The sequence below is a fragment of the Felis catus genome, chromosome B2, assembly GCF_018350175.1.
Source record: "Felis catus isolate Fca126 chromosome B2, F.catus_Fca126_mat1.0, whole genome shotgun sequence".
In the NCBI taxonomy this organism is placed as follows: domain Eukaryota; kingdom Metazoa; phylum Chordata; class Mammalia; order Carnivora; family Felidae; genus Felis; species Felis catus.
The window spans coordinates 106,806,477-106,818,640 of NC_058372.1; the positions used below are offsets into that span (position 1 = coordinate 106,806,477).

Genomic DNA, 12,164 nt, shown 5'->3' on the forward strand with positions numbered 1-12,164 from the left:
CTTTTCTCGCTTGACAAAATTAGCCTTAGACGTGCCTTGGAGGTCATGCACTGTCATCTGCAGGGCAACCTGGTTTTGTTACTTTGAGGATCAACACTGGGACATGCCCCTGCATTACAAAGATGTTATCAGAAGAAAAGGATATTTTAAGGCAGAATCCTATTTTTTTTAGATCATTACCTACCCTTCTTCTTCTTTCCCTCCAGGAGGGTCATTTTGAATTTGGTAAGTTCAACCACTGTTTTTCTATCACATAACACTGATTCTGAGCTTCAAATTCCTTTCCTTCCTGAATCCAGCATGACAGCTTTTGGTAGTCCAAATGTCCAGTTTCTGCTCAGTCAAAATGAGCAGCCTTTCCAAAAGCCAAGCCGGGCCCAGGGCAGGTCTAAAAAGGATCAGCTACATCAAACCATAAAAGAACCAAAGGAGTATCTTTCATCTTAACACTAGGCTCTGGATCATTAAAAAACCAGACCAAGAGAAAAGGGGGTTGATTTTATACAAGGGGCACCAGGTATTAGCAACACAAAGCCAGTCCCCAAACTTCCCCCAGGAAGGCTGTGCTGGGGTTTTATGAATTTGAGAGAGAATGCTACTACATGAAGGCAGTGAGTGAAAGGAGAAAAGCCAGGGAAATAATTCTCAAGGTTATACTTGTTCGGTCAACAATCTATCTCAGTCTCTAAATTCTCCTTCAGCAGCCGCTCTGCTTCCACGGGAACTCCTTTCACCAGCTTCCAGCTTTGAGGTCAACGCCAGCTGCCAGACTCAGGGCAATTATTGAGCCACTCACGCTGATCATCAAGATACCCAAATGGATACCTCTGCCATCGCTCACTCATGTGTCACAGGTACACCCTCAAAGTCTAGCTTTTTAGAAGCTCATGTATGCAGGGAGCATGCAAACATTGAAGTCTGGGCAAAAATTCTCTAGGTAATGCACATGACATGTTGCTTCCCAAATTTTAACAAATCATTACAAAGCTGAGTTTTGAAACATTGCTTTTGTCATTCTTGAGTTGTTACCCTGTTGGAGGAGAAACAGGTTTCCCTCTTTAACAAAATACATCATTCTCACTGGAGACTTTTTGTCTGTTAAATATGTGAAATTTTAAAGGTCATGAATCTGCACATGTAGGCAAGGAAAATGATGATGCTGAAGGGAGGGTCAGAGCTGTTGCTAATGGACCAGGAGGGCCTTTCACAGGTAAAGGTCACTACTAGTTATCTCCACTTCTCAAACTTTCAAAACATCCTATTCAGCTGGCTCGAAAGCAATCTGGGCCTCAGTCTTCTACCTGATTTTCTTTCACCAGGGTTACATAAAGATCAAACATTTATTATGCTTGGAAAAGAGCTTTAAAACCATTAAGAATAAAATTAAAATATTAATAAACACTATGATTCTTCATGTAAACTCCCTTGCACATGGTCCTTTCCTGGCAAGGAAAAATGATAAAGCCAAATTATGATAATATTTTGTGGCTGGGTCTAGCCTGGGGTAGACTGACCTCCTGGAGTTCAGCTTCCTCTTTCTTAACAGCATTCCCAGCCACCTTTCTAAATGGCACCGCTCTACCTATATTGACCCAAAGAAAGAGAAGAGGATGAAGTAGTGGTAGTGAACAGAATAAATCCCATTTACCAAGGCTTCTTGATTCCATGGAAACTGCATGTCTTGGGTGTGAACTGTGAGTAGCCAACCTTGGTGCTTCTCATGTAATTGGGAACCGGTGGTATAAATTCAGTAAATTAATACACAGTTTACCATATATAGTAAAGAACCTGCCAGCGTTCTCCATGAGGCTCACCAAACCAGCAAGCCAAGGAAATGTAGCTACAGAAGGCTGTCTCCAAAGATGGCAGCCATCAATTCCCCCATTCCTGTATGTCTATGTCACTCCTCCCATCAAGAGGTGGTGTCTATTTTCCCCTACCTTGCATGGGGGCTGACCCTGTGTCTTGCTCTGACTTATAAAATGTGGCAGAAATGATGCTGTATCAGTTCTGGCCCAGCTCATAAGAGGCCTGCTGGCTTCCATTTTTGCTCTGTTGGAGCATTAAGCTACCATGTCAGAATTCCGACTCCCCTGTGGTAAAGAGAGCCCCTGGCCATTTAAGCCACCTCCACTAAGGCACAACACATGAGAGGGAAACCATTCTGGATGTTCCAGTTCCACCTGAGCTCCCAGCTAAATTCAAGTATATGAGTGATCCCAGCCGACACTATGTGGAGTGGAGATAAACGAATTTACGACTCTCAGAAAAGTGAGCAATAAAATGGTGGTAGTGGTGGTTTTGTTTTTGTTTCTTTAAGCCGCCAAGCTTTGGGGTAGTTGATTATATAGCAACAGACAACTGAAACAATCCCCTACAGATAGTACAGACAGATTTTCCACTTAATTTCCACTTCCTTCATTTCACGAAGTGTCAAACAAGGATTTTCCATTATAAGCCTTTTCTTGGATTTCTCTTCTCACCTTTCAAGTCTTCTTAGCTCTTCACTCAAGAGGTTGTGCAGCTCCAGCTTTTCCAGAATGAGTTCACACTGCCTCTGGTACTGCTGCAGAGGGTTTTCAGGAAAGGAAGTGTGAAGTGCATTCACACCTCCTAGCAGTGCACCTCCCTGAAGGGGTATCGAGAAAATGGAAAATACCAGAGAGAGTCAACCGGTCAGCCTGCATAGAGGAAGCATACGCTGGAGGCCACTGATCCCAGATCGGCCCTCTCTACTCCCATCTTGGCTGTCAGTCAACTGGGTCTTCTGAAAATTTCAACAGTTCTCTCCCTCCAGTTCCTGGTGGCAAGAACTGCTCCAGGAAGCACACTGTCACTAGTGGGACCATGAGTGCCCCTCAGACGTGTTGAGGAAAAAAGAGTGACACCCACTGCTGCACACTAGTTGGCAAAAGCAATGCTACTGACGCAAAGAATGCTTCCATGATCATGTTTTCCCCTTCTTTTAAATGGTTTCCTTTGGATATATTTCCTGAAATCATTAGATCTAGATTATGATCACTTTTACAACTCCTGATATGCTATAAATTGTCTTTTTTTTTTTTTTACATGCTTATAGAGTTCAAATATGAGGTGCAAAATACCCTTACCTGCATCGAGGATTCCATTACTGACACTGCTGTAATAGCATCTTCCAGAGTCACAGTGTCACGAAACATCAGGCGAGCATGAGCTAAGAAAATTACGAAGACAGAAATTTTTTGATGCACATCTGACGTGATAAATGTAATACTTTACCTGACCCCCTGAAAAATTACATTTTATGAATGAGCTACTAGTACCAAATTCATTTTACTAAAACAAGCACAAAAGTCTAATTTATTTCCTTTCTCCCTTCCTCCCTTCCTTCAGTAGGCTCCACACCCAGCCTGGAGCCCTATGCGGGGCTTTAATCACAACCCTGAGATCAAGACCTAAGCCAAAATCAAGAGTCAGACTCTTATCCAAATGAGCCACCCAGGCACCCCACAGAAGTCTAATTTCAATTAGTTTTAAAGTTGTTTCTCTAATGATGGGCCTAATCTTTCACAGCCCATGTCAATTCTGGGTATTTACATGAAAGTACTCTGGGCTCCAACAAAGAAAGGGGTTATATAAGCATATAGCTAATATTCAACAACTTTTAATCTCCATTTAAAAAAATGTTTATTTACTTATTTTGCAGACAGAGAGGGAAAGAGAGAGAAGGTGCATGTGTGTGAGTGGGGGAGGGACTGAGAGACAGGGAGAGAGAGAATCCTAGGCGTTGTCAGCATAGAGCCCAACGCGGGGCTCGATCCCACAAACCGTGAGGTCATGACCTGAGCTGAAACCAAGACTCAGACGCTTAACTGACTGAGGCACCCAGGTGCCCCATTAATCCTCATTTTCTAGTCTATTATAGAAATACACAATATTAAAGTCATTTCTCATCTCTGGCACTTCTCTTTATCTGTGAGCTTTTCAAAACTACCAAACTCACAAGCCTGCGTTTGGGATACTTGTCTGAATATTAGCTATAAATCCTTGACACAGTGAAGTGTATTTGTTTTATAAAACTTTTTATTAAGTATATATTCTGTCATCATATGATACAGCCAGTTCACACAGAAATTTTTTTAGAATTATTTTAACAAGGGCTAAATATAAAAGCTAGTATTAGAAAAAAAGTCTTGATGTTTGTTTGTTTATTTATTTTGAGAGAGACAGAGTGCGAAATGAGGGAGAGGCAGAGAGAGAGGGAGACACAGAATCTGACGCAGGCTCCAGGCTCTGAGCTGTCAGCACAGAGCCCAACACTGGCTCGAACTCACGAACTGTGAGATCATGACCTGAGCTGAAGTTGGATGTTTAACCGACTGAGCCACCCACGTGTCCCTAGAAAAAAAGTCTTGAGATACATGTTAGTTGTATGTATGCATGTAAGTCTCATGCCTTAGGGTTGGGGTCATCTGTTATGTTAGTGGTGGCCTGTGAATGGCAATTAATGAGAAAAAACCAGGTATGCTTCACTGGAAACAACTCTAAACAAGCAAGTATTCCACCGAAAATGCTAACAGACCACCACTGAGAAACAAACGTTAGTAAATAAGACTTGGTGACATGAATCATGTCACCAAGAGTCCTCTTAATGATGCTACACTCTACTCAATACTCATAATCTGTCCTCAGAAGAATGCAGGTTTCATAGCTCAGAGCCTTTACTTTTCAAGCAACTATGAACACCTTAGAAAATCTTCTTATTCATCTTTGAATCATGGTGCCAAGCTCCATGCCTTGCATGCATTGGGCACCCAATAGAAGTATTATTTGTTGAAAGAAATAAACCTTCTGCCAATCGGATCAAGCTTTCCAGCAGGCGGATGGTGGTCCGGGCAGCGTTCCGGGAATCATTCTGCCTCTGCATCTGGTAGTACCGGAGAAGAACCTGATTACCCACGTCAGACAGTGTGGGCTGCAGATTTCGAATCAGGCAGAAATAGGTTTTCATCTTTTCCATGCTCCAGAGCTTTTCTGATTTGCTTGGGTAACCTGTAAATATCAGCTGCTAGGTCAGCAATTTCTAAGAACAGGCAAACATCTCACTTAAAGGGTTTTGATAACGTTCTTGTGTTCATCTTTAAAAAAGATAACCTTCAGGTTTGTGGCCACTGAAACCTAGACCTGATTCTGCATGGCATATAGTTCAAGAACAAGCAGCCTTAGGATCTAAGCTTAATGAAGGTAAACTTCCTACAGGTGCTAAAATTATCCAGAATAATTCTGGTCTGTCCTATAGTAATACACAGTATTTGAATAAATCTAATTTAACTTAAAGAGAAACACACATTTAGAGATTTCTGTTTCATAATTCAGTCCAGTTTTCTTTGCGTGCAAGAGGTGAGTGGTAACTATTTACCATAAGGTTGCCCTCTTTTAATCACAAAGAACATATTTACCAACTATAAGATCATCAGCAGGCCTCCTTCTTTCTGCTCATTATTCTGGGCACGCTAAATGGCTCCTCTTGCTGCCTTCGGTCTAAGCATCTCTCTATTGCCGGTTAGGTAGGTACCTTGAGTATTTACTTAATTTTCTTCAAAGAGAATTTCATTTGGTTATGTCTACTTTTTCTCCACCAATGTGAATAATTTATCTCCACATACCTTTGTTTTCTAAGATAAAGGAGGAAATTATACGATCCCAGTCTTCATTCTTGGTATCAAGCAAAACCAGGATCAGATCAAATCGACTTAAGAGTGGGCTGCCAAGGGCAATGTTCACGGACACGGACTCATGGGGGTCATACTGGCCTTTGGGGTTAGTTGCTGCCAGAATGGTGGTCCTTGTGTTCAGCTTGCACACGAGGCTATTAAAAGAGAGGGTACAATTCACTGACTGCTGAGATTCAAATAAATAGCAAAATTAAACTTGTTAATAAAAAGAAAATCTTGTTCCTTGAAAATCTAGAGAAACTGTGTGGAAGAGAATATGGAATGATACAAGGAGGTATCACAAATGCCAAGTTCAAAGGAAGTATATTAAAGCAGCGTATGCTGAAAGAAGTTATTGTTAAATAAATATTTCTTATGCCTCTACTATGAGCAGATCCCTCTGCTAGGTGCTAAGAGGTGTACAAAATTAAATTAAACACAGATACTATTCTTAAGGAGCTTGTAATTTACCAGCTATAATGGTAAGACAGGGCAGACTATGATACATTCTGGAAGGATAAAGTTCCCAGGGGAAGTAAAGATGATGTGTATCCATTTCTATGGTTGGAAGAGATGATTAGAGAAACAATGCAAAGTAGCTTTTGAACTGGGCCCTTCACAACATCTGGACTTTTAAAGTGGAGATTTTATATATATATATATATATATATATATATATATATATATATATATATATATTTGTGAGGGAGTGAAAGTAAGGGGTAAGGGTGACTTTGGAGAATGCTGAGTGGTTAAGCAAAAACTTCTTGTGTGCTCACTTCTTTTGATTTTTCTAGAAGTGAAAGAAACAAGGGTCAGAGACACAGAGAGAGGGATGGAGGGAAAGAGGAGAAAGGAGGAAGGGGAAGAGAGGGAGGGAAAGGAAATTAGGAAAAATAAGGATTGATCAGCATTACTCTTTGTTCTGAGCTTAGGTGACACACAATGTTACATTAATTTCAGGTGCATAACTTAGTGATTTGACGAGTTTACACATTATGCTATGTTCATCACAAGTGTAGCTACCATCTGTTCCATTACATCACTACTACAATATCAATGACTGTATTCCTTATGCTCTGCTTTTTATTTGCATAGCTTACTCATTCCATAACTGAACTGTGATTTACTCATTCCAAACTGAACTTATTCCCTCTCCCTTTCACGTATTTTCTCCAAACTCCCATTCCCCTCCCCTCTGGCAACCATCAGTTTGTTCTCTATATTTATTGTTCTGATTCTGCTTTTTTTAATTTATTTTTTTAGATTTAATTTATGAGTAGAATCATACGGTGTTTGTCTTTCTCAGTCTGACTTATTTTACTCAGCATAATACCCTCGAGGTCCATCCATGTTGTCTCAAATGGCATCATCTCATCCTTTCTTTATGACTGTGTAATATTCCAGTGTGTCTGTGCGTGTGTGTATCTGTGCGCATGCGCACGCACGTGCACATGTGCACACACACACACACACACACACACATTTTTCTTATCCATATGTCTACTGGTGGACACTTAGGTTGCTTCCATGTCTTGGCTATTGTAAATAATGCTGCAATGAACACGGGGGTACATATATTTTTTTGAATTAGTGTTTTTGTTTTCTAACAGTGGGATTACTAGACCTTATGGTATTTCTATTGTTAATTTTTTGAGGAACCTCCATACTGTTTTCCATAGTGGCTGTACCAATTTACATTCCCACCAACAGTGCACAGCTGTTCCTTTTTCTCCATATCCTCACCAACAGTTGTTGTTTTTTGTCTTTTTGATATTAGCCATTCTAACAGGTAATATCTCATTGTGGTTTTGATTTGCATTTCCCTGATGATTAGCGATGCTGAGCATCTTTTTATGTGTCTGTTGGCCATCCGTGTATCTTCTTTGGAAAAATGTCTATTCAGTAAACTGAGGGTTGATGGGGGGTGGGAGGGAGGGGAGGGTGGGTGATGGGCATTGAGGAGGGCACCTGTTGGGATGAGCACTGGGTGTTGTATGGAAACTAATTTGACAATAAATTTCATATTAAAAAAATGTCTATTCAGGTCCAGAAAATCCTAAATAATTCACCAAAAAACTACTAGAAGTAATAAACAAATTCAGTAAGGTGGCAGTCTACAAAATTAGTACCAAGAAACTTGTGGCTTTTCCATACACTAGCAATGAAGTTGCAGAAAGAGAAATTTTAAAAACAACAGTATTTACAGTTGCAGTAAAAAGAATAAAATACCTGCGAATAAACTTAACCAAAGAGGTAAAAGACCTATATTCTGAAAACTATAAAAAAAATTGAAGATGACACAAACAAATGAAAAGATATTCCATGCTCATGGAATGGAAGAACAAATATTGTTAAAATGTCCATACTACCCAAAGCAATCTACAAATTCAATGCAATGTCTATTAAAATACCAACAGTATTTTTCACAGAACTAGAATGAATAATACTAAAATTTATATGTAATCACAGAAGACCCCAAATAGTCAAAGCAATCTTGAGGAAGAAGACCAAGCTGGAGGTATCACAATTCTAGATTTCAAGATATACTACACAAAGCTGTAGTAATCAAAACAACATAGTACCGGCACAAAAATAGACACATAGATCAGTGGAACAGAATAGAGACTCCAGAAATAAACCCACGATTATATGGTCAATTAATCTATGACAAAGAAGGCAAGAATATACAATGGGGAAAAAAAAAACACTTTTTCAATAAACGGTGCTGGGAAAAGTGGACAGCTACATGTAAAAGAATGAAACCGGACTACTTTCTAGTATTATGCACAAAAGCAAAATGCATTAAAGACCTAAACAAGAGACCTGAAATCACAAGAATCCTAGAAGAGAACACAGGCAGTAACTTCTCTGACATCAGCCACAGCAATAATTTTCTAGATAAGTCTCCTAAGAGCAGGGAGATGAAAACAAAAATAAACTATTGGGACTACATCAAAATAAAAAGCTTTTGCACAGTGAAGGAAATCATCAACAAAACAAAAAGACAACCTACTGAATGGGAAAAGATATTTATAAATGATAAATCTGATCAGGGGTTAATATCCAAAATATATAAAGAACTTATACAAATGAACACCCAAAATACCAAACAATCCAATTTAAAAATGGGCAGAGAATCTGAATACTTATTTTTCCAAAGAAGACATATAGATAGCCAACAAATATATGAAAAGGAGTAAATATATGTTGAGGAGCAACAGTAAAGGGAAGACTGAGGAGGTTAGATGGACAGGACACATGGAGAAGATCAGAGCCATGGTCCAGGAAGAGGCACACAAGTCCTGAACAGAGCAGTGGCGCCATGGGTGTGTGGATATGACATAACTTAGATATTGTTGTTAAATTTATCATTGATGGGCAAGTCCTCAAAATAGCATGGCATATTCATTAATAACAAATATAGATTCTTTTTTTCTCTGTAAATTTGTATGCTCTCCATTCAATGACCATTTTTAGTTATAGTGGCATATCTGCCTCTGAGTAGTCACAGCCCTGTGACATCAGCAAACATGTGCTACATTTGTTAATCTCTAATCTATTTCCAGTTGGCTCCAGTGACCAGCTCATGAGACTGAAAAAGTTTAAGAGTCTTTATTTGTAGTAAATGGCACAAGAAGACACTCACTAAGGAGAAACACAGACAAGGCACTAAATCCCCCTTTAAAACGAAATCCCCTTTGAAATTTTACTGAAAGGGGAGCACTTGGGTGGCTCAGTTGGTTAAGCATCCCGTTCTTGATTTTGGTTCAGGTCAGGAGGTAGCAGTTTGTGAGTTCAAGCCCTCCGTCGGGCTCTGTGCTGACAGTGCACAGCCTGCTTGGGATTCCCTTTCTGCCCCTCCACTGCTCACTTGCTCTTTCTCAAAATAAATATTTTAAAAAAAATTATTGAAAGGGGAAAATTCTGAATAGTCTACATCTTATAATTTATGTGCCAAAATGCCTTTGTGAAGGCAGTTGTGTAGGCCATGGAATCCAGTTTGCCAAAAAAAAAAATAAAAAAAGGTAGTAAATTGTTCCTAACTAATCTCACAAAGCACATTCAATCCATACTGAAGTGAGGCTGTTTGCATTTATCATAGAAAAGGAATATTACTGAAATACTGGCAATGAAACAAAGTACAATTGCATTGAAGTGATTTTTTAAAAAATATTTTCAATATGAGATAAAACTGACTGTTCGTCTTCTCTCTGATCTACAAATATTTATAATACATTTCCTGTGTGCAGAGGACTATAATGACAATTCAGGAAGGTATACAGTGGTTCCTGCCTTCAGTTAGTTTCCAACAGAACTGATGGAGGAGGGGGAGGTTCTACACAGCGCCTGCCAGACAATACATGAGCCATGGATGATGGCATCCCTGTCAGCATTAGCATCAGCACGGAGACACTTCTGTGGAGACTCCTGCGTATCTGTAATGTACATAATCTTAAAACTACCCATGATGTGAGAAGGGAAATGAACAAGCAAAGACAGAAAGAAGGGGGTGAATTATTTCTGAGGTAACTGGGTGGGGAGGGGGAACAAATAAGTTTAAGGAAGGGGGCTAAGGACAATTTACATGTGAAGAAAAAAGGCTGTCTGATGGACAGTTAGTGAAAATGTGAGCAATGAGAAACAGAAGAGTCGTTTCTGGTCATTTGAAACAGGGGGAGGCTATATACACAACTGGTGGTTGCAGATCTGTGACACAAACATTGCTGCCTTAAAAACCAAATGAGGTTTTGGTAAAACACACACACACACACACACACACACAGGCTAATCCTAAGTACTTTGTGCATAGTGATGGCTCACTAAATATCTACTGAATGAATGAGCTCATGGATTAGTGTAGGGTAATAATCATTTTTCCAATCTAGTATGACCTCCACTTTCTTCAATAACAATAATACCGTATTTGTAATACCAAGCATTGTGCTAGGTTTTATGTATATACACTGTCCCTAATATTCACAAAAACTTAACAGGTAAGATAACATATCACCAACTTAGAAATAAGGAAAATAGAAGTTGAAGGTGACAGAGAGCGGCAGAGCTGAGCTCCCATTCAAACCCAAACCTGCTTAGCTCCAAAACCAGTGCTCTTTTACCTGAAGACTGCCACTGTAGTGTGACATCTTAAACAGTTCCTGTGTGGTCTTTAAATGTTTCTGTGTGTGTGTGTGTGTGTGTGTGTGTGTGTGTGTGTGTGTGTTTATGTTTATTCATTTATTTTTGAGAGACAGAGAGAAAGAGAGCACGTGTGCACGCAGGGAAGAGAGAGAGACAGAGAATCCAAAGCAGGCTCCATGCTATCAGCATGGAGCCCAACGTGAGGCTTGAGCTCATGAACCACAAGATCATGACCTGAGCCGAAACCAAGAGTCGGATGCTTAATGGATTGAGCCACCCAGGCGCCCCATCCTGTGTGGTCTTAAAGAATCTGCCTGAATGGTTTAGACATTCATTGACTTACCTTATCTTTTTCCTACTTGATTTGATCTCCTTGAAGGGCTATGACTTATTGTTACCATGCTCACATGCCTGTCACATATTAAATGCTCAATAAACATTCACAAAATACATGGCAAAAAAAAATCTTCACTTAGTTCAGTATTTCTAAAATTCAGAGCCATTTTATACTTACAGGCTTCAACAGTCATAAAATAATCATGCTAATATGTGGAGCTTTTTCTACATTAACCCCAAGGAGTGAAAACATTCCAGTTTTTGAAAAAGCTACTTTTCCATTTTTAATCCACGTTTTCACTTTCCTAAAAACACAGTGATAACTTTTCTATTCTAAAGTTAGGTTACACAAATTATTTGTACTATTACAGGCCCTCCAGATAGTGCCCTTGATTTTGCAATGCTCTCCCAGTAGTCCCATTACATCCTTTATGGGGTGATCCCCATTTCCACTCATGGCTTTAATCACCACCTATGTGCTGATATCCATAAATTCAGTTCTCACCTGTGGCACTGGCTGCTATGTGCTCACCAAACCTTGTTTCCCCTTCGCCCCAGGCACAGAGCCAGACCACGTTTCCCATTCTCTTTTATGGGTGAGTAGAACTGTGGTAAATAAGTTTTGTCAATGGAATGGGGGTGGAGGAACGTATGCCATTTCCAGGTCAGGCACCTACGTCCCTATGCAACCCTCCTCATCCTCTCCCTCTGCCAGCATAGACCAGGATAAGGCCCAGAGTCAGAGAGCCACCTGAGGAACGAAGCCTGGGCCCTGCATGAGTGTGTGGAGCAGAGCACCCCACCCTCAACCCACATGAGACTATGACATAAGCAAGAAAAACTTCCTTTGGCAAAATATTGCAGGAAAGAGATGAGCACAGGAGAGAACTGATGAGTTTTCAAGGAGTAATGAAGAGAATACACAGCTCAGAAATGTGAAGTTTTGAAAGGCTGGAAAACACAACTGCTTCCAGACCTCAGAGAGTAAGAGCA

The 12,164-nt window shown here is 40.0% G+C and overlaps 1 protein-coding gene and 1 long non-coding RNA gene across 7 annotated transcripts in view; one reads left to right on the forward strand and one right to left on the reverse strand.

Moving 5' to 3' along the window:
• The window catches only part of MCM9 (minichromosome maintenance 9 homologous recombination repair factor), a 109,777-nt gene that overhangs the window by 3,641 nt on the left and 93,972 nt on the right, over window positions 1–12,164 (reverse strand). For 4 of the 6 annotated variants that reach the window (XM_003986512.6, XM_023254296.2, XM_023254297.2 and 1 more), the window contains 4 exons: window positions 5,646–5,848; window positions 4,828–5,031; window positions 3,111–3,193; window positions 2,484–2,629 (listed from right to left, as the gene is read on the reverse strand). In XM_003986512.6, the coding sequence (XP_003986561.3) occupies window positions 2,484–2,629; window positions 3,111–3,193; window positions 4,828–5,031; window positions 5,646–5,848 (636 nt within the window). Of the gene's footprint in view, window positions 1–1,514; window positions 1,583–2,483; window positions 2,630–3,110; window positions 3,194–4,827; window positions 5,032–5,645; window positions 5,849–12,164 lie in introns of all 6 variants that reach the window. The other 2 variants (XR_006598215.1, XR_006598214.1) reach the window with 1 other exon arrangement.
• On the forward strand, window positions 395–1,653 carry LOC111560517. The gene is made up of 2 exons (XR_002742427.2): window positions 395–854; window positions 1,547–1,653. It is a non-coding gene; the product is annotated as an uncharacterized LOC111560517 (long non-coding RNA).